Source organism: Petromyzon marinus, chromosome 53 (assembly GCF_048934315.1).
Source record: "Petromyzon marinus isolate PM22_M1 ecotype Great Lakes invasive population chromosome 53, UKy_Petmar_22M1.pri1.0, whole genome shotgun sequence".
NCBI classification, from domain to species: Eukaryota; Metazoa; Chordata; class Hyperoartia; order Petromyzontiformes; family Petromyzontidae; genus Petromyzon; species Petromyzon marinus.
In genome coordinates, this window is record NC_133719.1 from 322,420 (window position 1) to 340,538 (window position 18,119).

General features: G+C 49.8%; 1 protein-coding gene across 2 annotated transcripts in view; it reads left to right on the top strand.

Moving 5' to 3' along the window:
* Positions 1–18,119, top strand: part of LOC116953862 (ATPase MORC2-like) — a 54,311-nt gene that overhangs the window by 16,010 nt on the left and 20,182 nt on the right. For both annotated transcript variants that reach the window (XM_076051882.1, XM_076051883.1), the window contains exons 5-18: positions 90–155; positions 1,006–1,090; positions 3,123–3,231; positions 3,614–3,708; positions 5,148–5,212; positions 7,566–7,677; positions 9,709–9,837; positions 10,169–10,248; positions 11,297–11,379; positions 12,448–12,533; positions 13,639–13,779; positions 13,887–14,041; positions 14,719–14,850; positions 15,483–15,588. In XM_076051882.1, coding sequence (XP_075907997.1) covers positions 90–155; positions 1,006–1,090; positions 3,123–3,231; positions 3,614–3,708; positions 5,148–5,212; positions 7,566–7,677; positions 9,709–9,837; positions 10,169–10,248; positions 11,297–11,379; positions 12,448–12,533; positions 13,639–13,779; positions 13,887–14,041; positions 14,719–14,850; positions 15,483–15,588 — 1,444 coding nt within the window. The remainder of the gene's footprint in view (positions 1–89; positions 156–1,005; positions 1,091–3,122; positions 3,232–3,613; positions 3,709–5,147; positions 5,213–7,565; positions 7,678–9,708; positions 9,838–10,168; positions 10,249–11,296; positions 11,380–12,447; positions 12,534–13,638; positions 13,780–13,886; positions 14,042–14,718; positions 14,851–15,482; positions 15,589–18,119) is intronic.

Consider the following 18,119-nt stretch of genomic DNA (forward strand, 5'->3'; position numbering starts at 1 on the left):
GGTCTATTTGGTTGTATGTAAACACTGTGTGTGTGCATATCCTATTATGTTGAATCTCAAACGCCCCACCCCTCTTGTTTAACTTGCAGTGGATGGGGACTTCCGTGGGGGGTACATCCTGTGCTTTCTAGACAACGGCCATGGCATGAGCCCGAGTAAGTGAACCGGCCATTATTTTATCACTTGCTGCTCCGACCGGGAGGCTGATGTACAACAGCGTTCGGTCTACCATTGTGATGGTATCAGTCGTGCTGTACCATTAACGGAGAGGACCTCGTGAAGGTTACCATCACTGCACCCCAGAGCCCCTAGGCTGGCTGAAGAACTGTGACCTAAACCGTTGACAACTCCCTGTTCCCCGAAAATAAATCTGCTATTCTGCAGCAAACTACACGATAGAAGAGCAAGTGAATCGGCAGTGGTGCAAGCGTCGGGTTAGTCCTGGGCTGGGGGAATCCTTTCCTTAGCTGGGGCCGAATAAACAGCCAGAGTGAGTTCTGGCTCAAACGCTGGGTGATTATGTGGGACCACCTGTTTGCCAGTATCAAGATATTGAATGAAAGGAAATTATTACCCTTTCTGCCATAAATACGGGAGATGTTAAGATGTTCAAACACCAAATAGACACCTATTACAAGGTATAATGTCTGCATTAAACATACATACTTGTGGTAATGTATGCACTGTCCTTGAAACTGATTGGCCTACACCAGAGATAGCCATCTTCATGGCTTCGTATCACCAAGTATGCCAAAAAGTGAACAGTACAAGGACAATGCCACCGCCAAATAGACACACCGATTGCAAGACATTGAGTCTTGCGATCGTGAGCAGCCACTTAGTGTTGCGTCAGCGAATGAAGAAGTCCTGGGGCTCCCCATTCAGTAACCTGCGCTGACTGGCTTGGTGAACTATGGCATAACCTCCATGACCAACTGTTGGTGAGTGCTGCCACTGGTGATGATGATGACGACGATGCTGATGATGATGCTGATGTTGCTCCAGGTGATCTGGCAAACGTGATGAAGTTTGGAAAATCCACTAAGCGCAACGCGGCCCACATCGGGCGCTATGGGAACGGACTCAAGTCGTGAGTTGTGTTGATGCTCGCCGGCGGTCAGCCGTCTCTCTGTCACTCTTCTATTGCTACTACTACCACTGGTTACTGCTCCCGTGAATTTAACTCACTGAGTCACTCCGTTCACTCACTCAGCTGCCTCCTAATAACTTCTATTGCTGCTACTGCCGTGGTTACTGCTCCCATGAACTTCACTCCTTGACTCCTCCTCAGCCAGTGCTTATTACTTGGTCTGTACCAGACACTGACGGTGTCATCTCATCCACTACCGCCACACTGCAGGTCACAACAACACACTCTTCACTCACGCTTATGCACTCACTCACCCATCCATTTACTCACAACACGCACAAAGACCATTACACACCCACTCACCCAATAACACACTTACCTACTCACTCACCACACTTCAAGTCACAACAACACACTCCTTCGCAAACTGGTTCACCCACCCACAAGATGAAGCCTTAACAGACTGTAGGAGCAAGTGATGTTATCGAGTACCTTTGAAGGCCAGCACGGCACACAAGAGGGTGGGAGGCCAGCACCACCCTCGGCCATCTTTGTCTCCCCAGTGGTGATGTGTACAGGCCAGGTCCTCATTTGAGGCTGTGTGGACCTAGGGCAGGCCCAGGACTGGTTCAGATAATTGTCATTGGTGTTGGCGGTGAGCAGGAATCGAACGCGGGTTGCAAGGTTCATAGGACAGCTAGTGAACTGCTACACTACCGCTCGCCCACACACACAATCATGCACTTACCCACTCATTCGCTGCACTGCAGGTCACATCTATCATTCAAACACTCACCCATTCACACACCCACCCTTGCACCCACCCACTCATTCAACCACTTGCCCACTCATTCACTCGCCCACTCACCATACTGCAGGTGACAACACTTCTGCTTGTTTTCCCATATCCTTACAGCCTTTGCTCAATGCAAGAAATGTGTTACACTCTTACCAACTATGCCTTCTGCAGTGCTGTTTGTTACTGGCCGCTTGACATGTTGGGCCTTTGGATTGTCGTGCAGAGAGTAAGAGGGAAGAGGAACACTACGAAATCACCTGGGCCTGGCCTTTGTTGGATAGATGATGGTGGTATCGTAGTGATGATATAATGATCGTGGTGTTGCGGTAATCGTGATGAAGATGGTGATGATAATGGTGGTGGTAGCCGTGGTGATGGTGGTGGTGGTAGTGATGATGATGATGATTGTGTTGGTAATTGGTGGTGGTGATGTTGGTGCTGGTGAAAGTGTGGTGGGTAATTGTCAGGCATAATACGCCGTCACCACTACTGGGAATATGTAGCTCCAGTTAGGGCCCAGCAGGGGGCAATGACTGGAGGGTCACGCAAACTGGAGGGCGGTTAGGAACCGGAGGTGGACACCCCAGGCCCTCAGTGGGGGCTGGGAGATTGCGCAACAATCTAGGTCCCTCCAGAAGGTTCCAGAGAGTGGGCGTGGCCAGGGGCGGAGTGACCCTGGCAGCCCCATAAAAGCCGGACGGACCCCAGAGCAGCTCCGGCAGTCAGCGTCAAGCCGAACACCGAAGAGCTCGCCTGAAGACTAGGAACCTGAAGATCCCGGGACCCGACGTCCTTATCAGGGCCGGGTCTGAGTGGGCCAGCGGTCGAGACCCGAGGACCTTGGCTGGGGTCGGGTCAGCCTCCCCTAGGTCCCGTTAGCCGGAGGGCTAAGATTAGGTGGTCCCAGTGACTAGGGCACGTTAGTCCGGAGGCTATACTTCCTCAGGTCGTCGGATAGAAGGGAGGGACCCACGTGTTGCTTCCTAAGAAAACTCCGTCTCCATACAACCCACTACAAAAGTGGTGGCAGCAGTAGTGGTGATCATGTGGCATCATCGTCACTCTTGATGTTTGTCCACTCTGTCATCGCTAACCGAATAACAAACTCACTTTGGTGATGAATATTTTGCATCGTGAACAAACAAACTTACTCGCTCGTCGTTCCGCCCCCACCATGCCCCGTGTCCATCACTCTCCCTCCACCATGGGGGGCGGGGTGGGTGCCTCTCCTAGGGGAACGATGCGGATTGGGAGGGACATGATCATTCTCACGAAGCAGGCGGCCACCATGAGCTGCCTCCTTCTGTCCCGCACCTTCCACGAGGAGGAGAAGATCGAAGAGGTGAGACTGATCATGACGAGATGTAAGAGAACCAAGCCGAGCCGGCACGGGTGCACAAGTGGATTTTTCCACTGGGCCTGTTTGTTAAAGCCAGGCCGTGCCGAAACTAGAAACATCTGATCCTGGATTGGGGCCAAGCAGGGCCATGGGTCGTGCATAACGATGTGTCGTGCATTGCATGTGATATTGGCGGCACGGCTTCTGGAGTGGAAAAGAGGTATTGGTCCGTGTTGGGGCCCGGAGTGGGGTTTATAATGGCCGTGTTGGGCTGCTAAGCCAGTAACACCGAGACCCTCTGTCTCAATAGGATCATAATGTCTGCGTCCGGGTAAGCCGGCTGCAGTTGTTATTGTTGCCTCTGTAGTTGATGTTGTTCCGCCAGGTCATAATTCCACTCCCGTCGTGGAGGAACGACAACATGGAGGTCATCTTGTCAAACGCGCAGAGATATCAAACGGAGATGGACATCATCTTCAGGTGACATTTAGTCCATGTGCCATGAGCAGAAATCCCAAATGATGAATGTCACCTGTTGTGGCATGTCTTTACTTGTTGGCCACACAGAGAAATTGAAACATCGGTGGGTTATGTGATAACCACTTGAAATTAGTACGGATATCGGATACAGGTGGTACCCGGATGTACGTTAAATTGATTTACGATGATTCGTTATGTAGTAAAGTAACACCTTTTTTTGGTGTATGTCTCCCTTGTTTCTTTGATAGATTTTCTTCATTTAGTATTTATTCAAAATTGGATTTTCTTTTGGTGGGAATTTTGTTAACAACCTTCTAGTAAATGCACGTTATGTCGTTTAACCACGAGTGCATTTTATACGCTTCCGGGCCATTTGCATGGCTGCCATGTTTCGCTCATTTATAATCCGCGTTCAAATTACCGTACTGTTCCACCACCACGAGAGTGTGGAAGATTTGGGGGAGGTGCTACATGTTGAAGCTCCACCCACTCATAGTGCCCCTCCCCTCACCGACCCAGTCACCCCTCCTCCCCTCACCACCTCACCTACTACCCTCCCTCACCCTCCTAATCACCCCTCAACTCCTCACATGACAATGTGCACCACGGTTTCTGGTTAGTAAATTACAGCGTACAGTATTTGTTTTTAATTACCTGTCTCATTCTCCATATTTAGGCGTGAAAATATCTTAGCAGTGTTAATAAGCATTATTTTAGTAGGCTTTGGGTTGGAAGTTCTTTTTATAGGTTATATATTAGGTTATATAATGGGACCTTATGGGAGAATAAGTTTTGATATACGGTACGATGTTTCGCTTTACGTTCAGGTTTTGAAGAATGCAACCCAAACGTATACCGAGGTTCGTGCGTAGTTTGTTCGTAGCCGTATAAATACGTTGGTAAAATTAGAGTTTTGCTACCCTTAGGTGCTATAAAATTGATGCTCTGGCCCATGGGCATATTGCACGTACGCATGTACCTGTTGTGGGCATCAGACCCGGCTCCATCTCAAGCCCACTCAGGCAGGGTCCCCTCTGAGTACTCAGTGGCGAAGCTGTTGAGTGCACAGGCGGTGCAACTGCTCTGTCAGTCCGGCTGTAAACGTGGGCTTGCGGTAACTACCTCAGGGGTTGATTCGATTTGAGTGAAACTCGTGCAAAGTTGCGCTGCTGGTGGGGCCTCAACCTAAAGAAACCCAGCCACATCTATCAATTTGTCACTGCCCGGAACTTGGTAATAAGACACCAGCGATAATTATTGAGGGTTTCAAACCGAAGCGGTGATGCCGCATGCTCCTAGAAGAAGGCAGACGTCATGATCGGCGAAAACAAACGCTCTGGGGACGAACCTGCGTGTCAGGGGAGAGCGTGTGTAAAGAATACATGTGCATGGCTGGTTTCTCTTCCTTATAGAGCGTGACCCGCTGTCACCCCTTACAGGTACTCGCCGTTCAAATCCCAGGAGATACTGGAGCAGCATTTCAAGAAGATTCATGGATCTTCCGGTACTCGTATAATTTTTGTCACGAGGCGATATGGTGCGTCCCATTATTTCGCCGTCCGCCTTCCCTCGCAATCGTGTTAGGAGGGTTATTCATATATTTTACTACAACTTCGGCTGCATTAAATTCACCGTGGCTTGCCACTTTTCCTGCAGTGTAGAGACTGCTGGTGAGGAGGGGTTCTCCTTGTCTGGCCTGCCACAGTGCAATGGAATGGTTGCTATGAAACAATTTGACATTTAAGCCACTGATATAAACATGCAAATTCTTATCTATGGATCTCTGTATGAGTCTCCCGGTCCCTGCATTAGTCTTGGTTCTCTGTGTGAGTCTCTGGGTAAATCTTTGGGCCTCCTGAGTCTTTTGGTATATTTGTGAGTCTATTGGTCTCTTTGTAGTGGGTTCAATCAGACGCACACTATAACTTGGAGGCAACACGGTTTATTAACTAACATCACATAACCCTTAACGGAATAACAACCGTTCCTACACTTAGCTATATACACTTTGAGTAGATGGCTATTTACATTCTGGATGGGCAACTACAAACCAGACCAGGTCAGCCAATGCACTGCCTGGTCCACCTGCGCGACACCCGGAGACCCGAAGACCCGCCGACGACGAAGGTTTCTTCCAGCAGCATCGACCCCGGTCCCCCCCCGGGGCTCGGCTTTTATCCTTACGGCATGGCCAGGCCCCGCCTTTGGCCATGCCTCTTTTCCCGATCTTTCGTGAGGGTTCAGGACCCACGCTCTTTGGTTCTTTCGGTAAAGTCATCCTCAACCCTGGCACCCCCCGTCCCACACCACCTCCGTTCACGTGCCCCTTCCTGTTTACCCAGCCTCCTCTGGTATGCCCATTCGGTGTCCGGGGAGAGGCTCCGCCCCTACAGTACCACCCACACGGTACTGTCTCTACACAGCGATACTCATACCAACGACACTACATCTTTATTAGACTGGGTCTCTGCACAAGTTTATGGGTCTCTGTGCAAGTCTATGGGTCTCTGTGCGAGGCTAGGATTCTCTCTGAGTTAATCTGGCCCTGTGTGATTCTTTATACATTTGCAGGCCAGTTGTATAAGCTTTATGCCGCGCAGGGACAGCTGCCAGCGGGGTTTTCCTTGTATAAACTGCAGCAGGACAGTGGAGTTGTTGAGATGAGAAGATTTCAGGCGCTTGGAGTTGCTCAGACGTTTAAGCAAGCGCCATTATCTATGCAAACCCTTATGCTTGGTGGTCATAGACTGACATGCAAGTCTCATGTAGCCCGTATGCCCAGCCACCGCATTTCCAAGCAGCTTTTGTTTGGCCAGAGAGATGGGGTAAATGGGTATGGCACGGGCTGGAGAAGAGATGAACTGATGCGGTACAGGCAGGTATAGAGCTGAGTGGACTTGCCAATGGTACCAGCGGTGTCGAGATCTGTCTCTGTGGAGGAGGCTCGTGAAGGTGGGTACTGAGCAGTTTGAGGCAGTCGCCGTCCTGCATCACCGGAGGGTGAAGGAGCGATGCTCACAACAACAAGCAGAGTGCTGTGTGGCTAAAACACAGCAAGTTGGCAGAGTAGGGGGCACACGTAGTGCATCTGCTAGTTATAGGAGTCGGTTAACACATGACACCTGCCTCTCTCCTATAACCTGCCAGCAGTGAGTCTTCGACACTTCATGTGGCCTAGAAGTGCACCTAGCCTTGCACAAGTGCTGTTTGTCACCACGACTCGGTTGATATATTTTTTGTGCAATATCACTTTCTCACCTGACACTGCTTTACACTGATTTCTATTTGCTGCATTGCTGTCCTCATTTTTTTTGTCTTTTCGGTGACCAAAGTCACTTACTGTTGCACATGAGACTCCTCTTACTACTTGAGTTCTTATCTTGTTACACAATCAACTTCAGCTCACCTACTCATTCACTCACCCCTTTACTCACCCATTCACTCACCCATTCACTCACTCAACCACTCACTCAAATAATGTATTCACCCACTCATTCACCCACTCATTCACCCATTAACCTACCCATTCACTCATTCACCCAGTCATTCACCCAGTCATTCACCCATGTACTCATTCACTCTCACACACCCACTCACCCATTCACCCACTTACAAATGAGACTCCTCTATCCTGGTCACTGGATTTCTCACTGTGTGACACAAAATCAACTTCACTCATTCACTCACCCACTCATGCACTCACTTGCTCCCTCACCCATTGACTAATTCACTCACTCACCCATTCACCCACTCTTGCAACTGAGACTGTCTTGGTCACTGGAGGTCTCACCTAGCTGCACAAAATCAACTTGAACTGAGAGGCGGCCGTCATTACTGTTGCTGTCGTTGCTGTATAGGAACCCTCGTAATGGTCTACAACCTCATGCTGATGGATGACGGGGAGTCTGAGTTGGACATCACCTCTGATCCTCGGGACATCCTCATGCGGGGTGTGCATAGGGACTTGAGGTGGGTGCGAGTGGGAGGGCTACCCCTGGGAATTAACAATCCCGACATGGCCATTATGCACCTCCTGTGTCCGATTCCCAGGTATTCCTGTAAAGGGTGGAGCCCTTTTACAAGTATAGAGGGGAGTTGGGGTGGGGGGGGGGGGCAAACTGGGATCGCTGGGGTTCCTATGGGTGCCGCAGTGGTGAGATGTTATCGCCCCCGCCTGGTATGAAGGAGGTTGTGGGTTCGGTCCCGACCCTGACGCTTGTATATTTAGAGTTTGCATGTTCTCCCCGTGGTCGCGTGGAATTTTCACTGGGTTCTTCGGTTTTTCACTCCACATTTCAAATAAACATGCAGTTAAGAGTATATTGGGTGCTATACATTTCCACGTGATAAGCCACTTAATTGAGCTCTCATTTGTGGCCTGGTCGCTTCTGAAAAAGAGCTATATAGCTCAGTGGGCCTTACCAGGTAAAAAAAATAGTTTTATTTTTAGTTTCCTAGTGCATGGCTTGCTGCCTCACTCAGACTCGACCGGCGCTCATTTCGCAATGCCGAGCACTGATGGAAAGCCTCTCCCCCCCAGCCCGGGCCCAGGCACCTCGTTACCTTTCTCTTCCAAGTTTCAGTTCTTGAATCTGCAAAACAGTCCCCTTTCTAACCCTCTTCTCTTCCCTTGTCCCTCATCCCCTTCCCCTCTAGCCTTCACTCATTGTTTCTCCTCTGAGGTTGAGCTCATTTGTTGTCCCTTCAGCCTCCCCCCACTGCTCGGTCTGCTGTACTCTCCTCTCCCTGTGTCACTGCACCTCCTCTTTCCGCCATCACACTGAAATCTTCATCTGAGCTCTGTTATTTCCAAAACTCGCCCCCTACCTCCTCCCCCCGTGACCCCATTTCTGCCTCCCTTCTTGCCTCCCCCTCTATATCCTTCCCTACCTTGTCATTTTTCACTCCTAAGGTGACTTCTCTCTTCGACCTTAAAATCTGCTGTTATTTTTCCTCTGCTCAAAAGACCTTCCTTTGACCCCACCATTCTCTTCCGCCTTTTCTAAAATTCTGAAACGCCTTGTTCATAACCAGCGCTCACTCCGCATGTCTTCACATTCCCTGGATCTACGATTTCAATCCAGTTTTCACCCTCTTCCACTAAAACAGCCCATCTAAATGTTTAGAACCATCTTGCAAATTCCTTCCATGCTGGTCATCCATTCTCATGCGTCTTGACCTTTGACACTAGTTCACCCCGCTCTTCTTTCCTCTCTCCAAGCTCAGCAGCTCTGGCCACCCCCTCTCCTGGCTGAAGTCTCACCTCGCACATCCTCCATCTCTAATCACTCCATACTCCCATGCTTCACTCTCAGTGTCGGTGTTCTGCAGGGTTCGGTTCTGGGTCTCTTACTGTTCTCTCTTATATTTCACCACTTGAATAAGTTCTGCTTTCCTCATAATTTCTTTGCTGATGATACACAAATCTTATTTCCTTCATCTACCCCCTGTGACTTTTCCTCTTGTATATCTTCCTGTCTGGCAGCCATCCAATCCTGGATTGTGCCTCAGTCTTTCAATCCTTCCAAGCTAACAATCGTTTTCATTCCGGCCTCTTGCTTTCATCCTCCCATCACAACCATCTCCTCCTCTCTCTTTCTCCTATTTTCTCTGCCCTCAACCTTGGTGTCACTTTTGAGTCTTCCCTGACTTTTTCCACCCACATCTCCACTTCTACTCACATCTGCTGCTTTCATTTATTCAACATTAGGAAATTATGCCCTCATTTAATTTCTGCCACCAAACACCTGGTTCATTCTGTGATCTTTACCCATCTGGACTGCTACTTCTTCTTGGTGTGGTGTGTAAACATCGGCATTAGGGAGACAAAGGTGGCCGGGCATGGCGCTGGTTTGTTTCGTAAACATCAGCACTGGGGAGACACAAAGGTGGCCGGGAGCAGTGCTGGCCACACCGACCCCCCCCCCCCCCCCCCGTGTTCATATCGGTGTGCGGTTCCAGCCGTTGGTAACAGTACTTGGGATCTGTGTCTCTGTACAGCACCCCTCCGGAGCGGGTGTCGTTCCGCACGTACCTTGCCATCCTCTACCTGAAGCCGCATATGCGCCTCTACCTGCAGCACCAAAAGGTCATCACCAAGAGGCTGGACCACGACCTCTACAGACCCTGGTACGGACCGTGCTTTCTTCAGATGAACCACGTGGCCTTTTTGCTGTTACTGCTCATGGTGATCCGGCACTGGGGAGTTGGCAGCGAGGGTTGGCGGATCGCCGCACAGACGTCATGAAACCCCCTACCCATGGGTGGGGGTTTTAACGCTGGCTCGACGTGTGGCTGCTGCTGCCTTCCCGTTCGTCAATGGTTCCTCTTCGTGGCGCCTCTGAGTTGTCCTCTCTCTCTTTACGAGAGCGATGAGTAAACTCGGTAATAGAAACAGTTTAACGACAAACAGCAGTGATGAGGGGCCGCTTGTGGTTGTTTTATGTTGGCGTGTGCACAGCATGTATAAGTTTGAGTCGTGCCGGTTCCGGGCCCAGGCTGAGAAGGAAACGAAGCAGAAGTCCAAGGAAGTGAAACTGGGTGAGCCACACGTTATTTTTGCATCGGCTGGGCGAGTAATACCTGCCTGGCCCATCGCTCCACGCGACGTTCTGGGTCTCCTTGGCCAAAATTAAGAGCCTCACTTCTGTGTGCAGGTGAAACACAGAGCCCCTCCCTTGCAAACACATGCACAAAGATCCCCCATATAGCATACGTAGACTGTTGGGGCAAGTGCTGTTAGTGAGTAGCACCTATGAAGGCCGGCACGGCACACGACGGGGTGGGTGGCAAGCACCACGTATGCCCGGCTGCCTTTGCCTCCCCAGTGGTGATGTTGTTTACATACCGCACCAGGTACTCTACTACACTCCAACCACCACGCTACTTTGTTATGAACCTGGCGATCGGAGTTCGACTCAACTTTGCCGACATTGGTGGCAAATATTTTATATGGTTGTGGCTCTCACTTAGGTCACCAACAGCACTTGCCCCAATGGCCGTGTGTAGGCTACACGGGAGAACATTGTCCTTATACACAATGTCAACAGCCACTCACCACTAAGTGTCAGTGACGTCACGACGGCGCTTGTACCATGCGAGGTGTACTTTGAGGCCACGCGAAGTGTCGAAGGCCTGCTGGCAGAAGGTCACAGAACAGTCCCACGTGAATTGGGTTGACTGAGATAACTGACAGATGCACCAACTCTGCCCCCCACTGTGCCAACTTTCTGCATTTTAGCCACTCGGCGCTCTGCTCGTTGTGAGCGTCACTCCTCTGCTCTCCGTTGGTCCTGGAGGGCGACTGCCTCTAACTACCTAGCAGTGTCCTTCACGAACCTCCTCCACAGGGGCAGATCTTGACACTGCTAGTACCTGTCATCAGAAAGTCTAATCAGCCCCACATCTTTCTGTACTGCATCAGTCCATCTCTTCTTTAGCCCGTGCCATGCCCGTTTAGCCCCATCTATCCAGGCAAACATGCCGGCTACATGACCCAGCCAATGCCCAGCCAGTGCAGGCTCACAAACACAAACTCGCATTCATTCACACTCAACCCTCATGTGCGATTGGTGTTGCTCCATCACAGCGGAGGAGAAGGCCCGGGAGTTGGAGAGCCAGGCCCGAGAACTGGAAAGGAAACTTGACTTTGACATGGGGCAGAACGCCAGGGTAAGTGGGTGCGCAAGGGCGGTCAGTCGGTCAGGGAAATGTGTGACATTGTTGCCGCAATGCGTCTTTTTTTTCCACTGTAACTGGGCCATGCGAGCAAGTCCGGCGCGGCTCAGGTCAGGAGGGGCCAGGTTGTTTTTTCCACTGCAGAAGTCGAGCAGTGCCAGTGGTGGTGCACTCGGTGATCAAGCGGAGGAGACGCACGTGGATAACGGCGTGCTCACTGACATCGCGCACGACCAACGTGTCTTAGTCCTGCCCCTGGCCCTGCTTAGCCCCGAGCGAGATTGAGATGTTGTCTTCTTGTGAGGCCTGCAGCAGCAGCGTGCACATTATAGTTTGGTTAATGGCCCCAGTGGACAAAAAACACCCACACCGTGCCAGTGGAAAAGCCGCTGACTCTGCTCGGGTGCGCCAGTGGAAAAGGGGCACAGTTGTAAAGTGGTATTGTATAGTAATATTGTATTGTATAGTATCTTGGTATTATTGTATAGAATAGTGTTTTATAGTACAGCAGTATTGTGTAATTGTATTGTATAGTATTATATAATTGTATTGTGTAGTTTTATTGCATAGTTATATAATTGTATTGTATAGTTGTTTCATTGTATTGTATGGTTTTTGTGTTTAGTTGTCCTTCCATCGCACCTCCAATTAGCATGGTTGGTTATGCATGGTGCAGAAGAAGTTCAGCATACATACAGGCAGTCCTGAAACTTACAAACACTCGCACTTACAAACCAGCTTTCATGATTTTTTTGTTGAACATTGACTTAAAACGTGAACTCGCACTTTCAAACTGAACCAGGGAACTATTTTGTTCACTGGAGCAATCCTCCGCAAGATTACCATATGGGCATTTAAATACAGCACATTGCTGCGTTCCGACTTACGAACCGTTCGACTTACGGGTCCCAGGAACGAATTATGTTTTTAAGTTGAGGACTGCCCTATGTATAATTGTATAGTATTGTATAATTGTCTTCTATAGTTGTATAATTGTATTGTATAGTAGTATATAATTGTATGGTTGCATTGTGTGGTTGTATCCGTGCTGTGTCGGTGCAGGCACAGGTCCGCCAGGCTCAGGTCGCAGCCTCTGAGCAGCAGTGTGAGCTGCAATACCTCCGCAACGAGCTGCAGCAATACCTGGGGTAGCTACTTGGCGCGTGTGTGCGTGTGTGTACAAAGACAAAGAGCCCCGTGTAGCCTACTCAAGACCGTTGAGGGAAGTATTGTTGGTGACCTAGGCATGGCCCAGAACCGTTTTAGATATTCGATACTGATATCAGCCATGAGGACTTTAACTTGGGTTACCGGGTTCGTCACACAGTTACCTGGTACGGTGTGTAAACAACATCACTACTGGGGAGACGAAGGCAGCAGGGCATGTTGCTGGCCACACCAACCGCTTGTGTGCTGTCGCGGCCCTCCTAGGGGCGGCTCACTAACAACACTGCCAATAGCGTTGGTTTTAGGCAACATGGGTGATCATTGACTTTGTCTTTCGGCACGTGTGCGCGAACGTGTGTGTGTGTGTGTGAGAGAGAATGTATGAGTAGCTGGACCGTGTAGCCCACATGTCCAGGCACCGTATGCCCAAGCAGCTTCTGTTTGGCAGGATATAAAGGGGTTAAATAGGCACACAGTACAGGCTGGAAAAGAGATGGACTCATGCGGTAAAGGATGATATGGAGCTGAGTGAACTTGCCGATGACCGTACCAGTGGTGTCAAGGTCAGCCTCTGGTGGAAGAGGCCCGTAAAGGATGCTACCCGGCAGTTGGAGGCAGTCGCCCTCCAACAATGGAGGACAGAGCAGCTACGCTCGCAATAATGAGCAGAGCACCGGACAGTTAAAATACTATACAGCAAGTTGGCACAATGGGGAGCACAGGTGGTGCATCTGCGGGTCTACTCAGTCAACCCATGGCACCTGGGTCGCGCCAGTGTACTTCTGCCATTAGTGAGCCTTCCTCACTTTAAGTAGCCTCAGGTTCACCTAGCTAGGCACAACTGCTGTAGTGATATCACCGCCACTTAGTTGTGAATGGCGGCTGTTGGTGGAGCTAAATAGGCACAACACGGGCTGGAGTAGAGTTGATGATGTGATACGGCTGGACTTGGGAGCTGACTGGACTTGCCGATGACAGGTGCCAGTGGTAACCAGGTAGATTGCCCTCTGTGGATAAGACGAAGTGGTCAGTCTGGTAGACCGAGTCCGTTTCTGTCTCTCTCTGTGTTTCTGTGAACACCTACAGGAATCTACGCAGGCCCAAGCAGCTCTGTTTCGTGCTGGGGTTGAACGTCGAGAGGAGACACCACGACGGTGCCTGCATCTACACCAGCGGCCGCCTCATCCGCATGTACGACCACTTGGGCCCTCAGTCTACCTTAGGCAGGTGAGGGGACACACGGGGACAGGTGAGGGGGGCGACACATGGGGACGGGTGAAGAGGTGGGGGAATGAACCCTGTTGACGTGAACGCTAACGTGGCGGTTGTCCCAGGGGGTGTGGCGGCGTGGTGGCGGTGGTCGACGTGCCCTGCATGGTACTGGAGCCGACGCACAACAAGCAGGGCTTTACCGACTCCACTGAGGTCGCCTTGCTGCTTCGGGCGCTCGCGGAGCACGTGGTGCACTACCGCATGATGCTGGGCATCGGTGAGCAGCAGCAGCAGATGGAGCGCTGACCCCACCCCATCCAGACCCCCAGCTGCCCAGAACCCCCATCTGGCTGCCACCATGGTCATTGGCCCACAGTCAATCCGCTGTTGGATGAACGCCCTTCCACCCCCCCCCCACAACCACCACCATCCCCCCGCAACCACCATCGCCCCCTCCCCCCCAATCACCATCGCCCATCCCCCCACAACCACCATCGCCCCTCCCCCCCCACAGCCATCATCCCCCCCTCCCCCCCCAAACACCCTCGCTCCCCCCCCCAACCACCATCACATCCACCATCAGCCCCCAGCATAATCCAGCAGTGTAGTGACCGAGGCTGTATTTCTACAGATAGGGAGCGGTGGCACAGCGGTTAGCATGCCACGCTACGAACCTGGCGACACAAGTTCGATTCTCCCTCATGACCAATTATGGTGACGTCGAATATCTGAACCGGTCCTAGGTGTCCCCTTATTCAACTCAGCCATAAATTAGTACCTGGTGTAACGTGTAAACAATCGCGGCAGATAAAGGTGGCTGAGCATGGTTTTAGCCACACCACCCCATTGTAGATGTTTCGTGCCAGCCGTCATAGCTGCTACTCGCTAACCACACTTGCCTCAACAGTCTGTGTATGCTACACGGGACATCTTTGTCTTTGTGTGGGTGTGCAGCCGGCAACGACGTCTCCAAGTTCTGGGCTAGGTTTGGGTACCTGAGCTGGGGGAACTGGGTCCAGGTCCCCAGCTCGGAGCCTCAGTACCGCCGCTGTAGAGCCATAGAAGTACCGATCAACGTGCAGTGCGGTAAGGGTGAGGGTGTGCAGGTTGAGCGAGCGAGTGAGCGAGCGTCTGCGGGGTGAGTGAGCGTCTGCGGGGTGAGCGAGTGTGTAGGAGGTGTGGAAGCAGTGGTGCAGCAGTTGCCACGATGCCCTACGAATCCCGCGACCAGTGCGAATATTTAAAATTGGTCCTGGGCCTTTCCTAGGTCGACTCAGCCTTAATTGAGTACCTGGTGCATTTTGTAATTGGAACATTAGGGTGTTGGCCACCCACCCCCTCGTGTGCCGTGCCAGTCATCGTAGGTGCCACTCACGGCACTTGCCCCAGCAGTCTATATGGGATCTTAGTGTAGGTGTTTTTGGGGAGCAGTGGCACTGGGCTACAAACCCGAGAACCCGAGTTCGATTCCCACTCTACGACCAATAATGGTGGTGAACATCTGAATCAGTCTCGGGCTCCCCTAGGTCAACTCTGCCTTAAATGAATACCTAGAAGACAAAGGCGGCTGGGGCGAGGAGCTGACCAAACCACCACGCTCGTGCGCAGTGCCAGCTACGGTGGGCGATCCTCTCCAATGGAACTTGCCCCAGCCACCTTGTGCAAGCCACGTGGGGGACCTTTATCTTTGTGTTGGGGTGGGGGTCTGTTTGGCGCAGATACGTGTCTCAAGTGGCGCTCACTTCCCTTCTGCTCGAAAGGCCTCCACAACCCTTTCCCGGAAGTCTGGGTTTGCTCCATGAACCCCGACCCCAGGGACAACCGGTCAGTCGCGGGTCAGGGGACACACGCTCAAAACCATGCCAACTCACGCTCTCATTTTAGGAATCGATGGCAAATGTGAACCGTGATGCCCGGCACACGATGGCCTCCTCTTGTCGAATTATGTCACTGGAGTCCTTGACGTCAGCTAGCGAACATTGTCGTTGCAAAGGTTATCTGTAAATTATTTGGGTGTTGTCTAGGGCATCATTGAATAATGACAGTAACCCATCTTCTTTGGTTCTTTCCGTAAAGTCACGTAGAATGAGAGTAAAATAATAAATTAATAAATAACACAATTAAATTCTCACGACGTTTCGGCCACAACACAAGTGGCCTTCAGGTGAAAGGAACAGACCTGTCGGGACGACAGAGCTTCAATGAACGTTGTTAAGATTTGTAGCGTCTTTTTAAGCTGGTTTAGAGAAGTGAGGCACCTTGACAAAGGGGTTTACATATCAAACAGGAGAATTTAGCATTGAAATAGCTGAGTGATTAGCTTGTGACTGGTCATAGAAATAGCTATGTTAAAGTCAAAGCCTACACATCCACAGAGCCACCTAGTACAAATCAAACAGGAGAATTTAGCATTGAAATAGCTGAGTGATTAGCTTGTGACTGGTCACAGAAATGGCTATGTTAAAGTCAAAGCCTACACATCCACAGAGGCACCTAGTACAAATCAAACAGGAGAATTTAGCATTGAAATAACTGAGAGATTAGCTTGTGACTGGTCATAGAAATAGCTATGTTAAAGTCAAAGCCTACACATCCACAAAGGCACCTAGTATAAATCAAACAGGAGAATTTAGCATTTAAATAACTGAGGGATTAGCTTTTGACTGGTCATAGAAATAGCTATTTTAAAGTCAAAGCCTACACATCTACAGAGGTACCTAGTACATGGACGCCAAAGGGGCTGCAACAACTTGACTATCATATAGTAAACCAAGGTAAAAAAAACTAAGTCTAAATTACATCAATATAATAAATGTACTCAATATATTCTTCAATAAGCTGAGCTATTAACAGTAACTGGGTATACACTACACTATATAATGAATACCATATAGTAAACCAATTAAACCAGATTCGTATTATTGTCACATGCAACGGAGAGGTTTTGCACACTGTTAAACCACACACGGGAACAGGACTTTAGTGCAAGAAATAAATTTGTTTACCAAAAAAACAGTCATTAATAGGCAACCGCTGGTCACTACAACTTATAATACTGTTACGAAGGTATTGGTATTCATCGAAAAGCAAATCAAATCGGGCACGGCTCTGTATGTAAAAGCAATCAACATAGAACAACCCAATATCAAATGTAATGTAAATGTACGACTCAAATTTAATAAGGACTTAATACTAGAGACCAAAGTACTTGTGATACTCATTAATAAATGAACTTTAAGCACAGTCTGGTATCATTAGTCAGTCTATGAACAGGCGTCGTCTCTCGGCATACATCATGAATTGACCAATGTATACTAATTAACTTTCTTATCCAATCTTTCACATGAGAAAAAGAAGTGCTCTCTCTTATGAGGAAAGTGAGTTGTGTGTTTGGCCTTATGTCTACCCCCTGTCAGAGGTAGACATTGTTTATATTGACACAGCTGTGAGACATCCACTTCATGGTAGGCAAAGGGGAGGAGTACTCTTCCCTGTGCCCAAGTCAGCTTTCAATGCTGTTTTGTGTTGTGGCCCCACACAGGGTGTCGTGGTGGTGAGATGTTAACTAACTCGCCCGGTATAGAGGAGGTCGTGGGTTCAATCCTGACCCTGCGCCTGTTTATTTGTAGTTTGCGTGTTCTCCTTGTGGTCGTCTCTGGTACCTCCGGTTTGTCCCTCCACATGATAAGCCACTGTTGAGCTCTAATTTGTGGCCAAGTCGTTTCTGAACAAAAGCTACATAGCTCAGTGGGCCTTACCTGGTAAAATTAGAAGTTTAGTTGAGTACTCCATAACGTTATATGTTCTCAAAACATATAACGTTATGCAACTTCAGCAGCTATTGCATTATTATACTCAACTAATGGGTTTAATGGCATTCCCACGACATAGTGGTACAGGTTTCCCACACGTTTTGCGGTAGATGCATTTCAAAAGAGGGGGTGCACAAAGCAAAACCGCACACAGCAATTCCTCGCTTAACGCAGGAGCAGATGCCTTCCTGAAAAGTACCGCGTTAAGCTAAAAACGTGTTGAGCGAAGACAATTTCCCCATAAATGTAACAAGGTTTGGAAAGATAATATGTACGCGATACAGTGAGATAGCATGACAAACAACTTAGATGAGGATACGTCGACACATACTAGATTTTTCTGTGTACTGTATTGTAGGGCTCAGCTGCGCTTTCCATCTAACGGGCCCATTAAGCATTGTAACTGCGTGTTCCATGTTGTAACGGGCACGTTCGTGTAGTAGTAGTTATGGTATTGTATGGTTAATATACGGAGTCTCATTTGCAAGACTGGGTGACCTGGGGGCATCAATTTGCCAGTGGGGGGCAATTATTGCTGCTGTA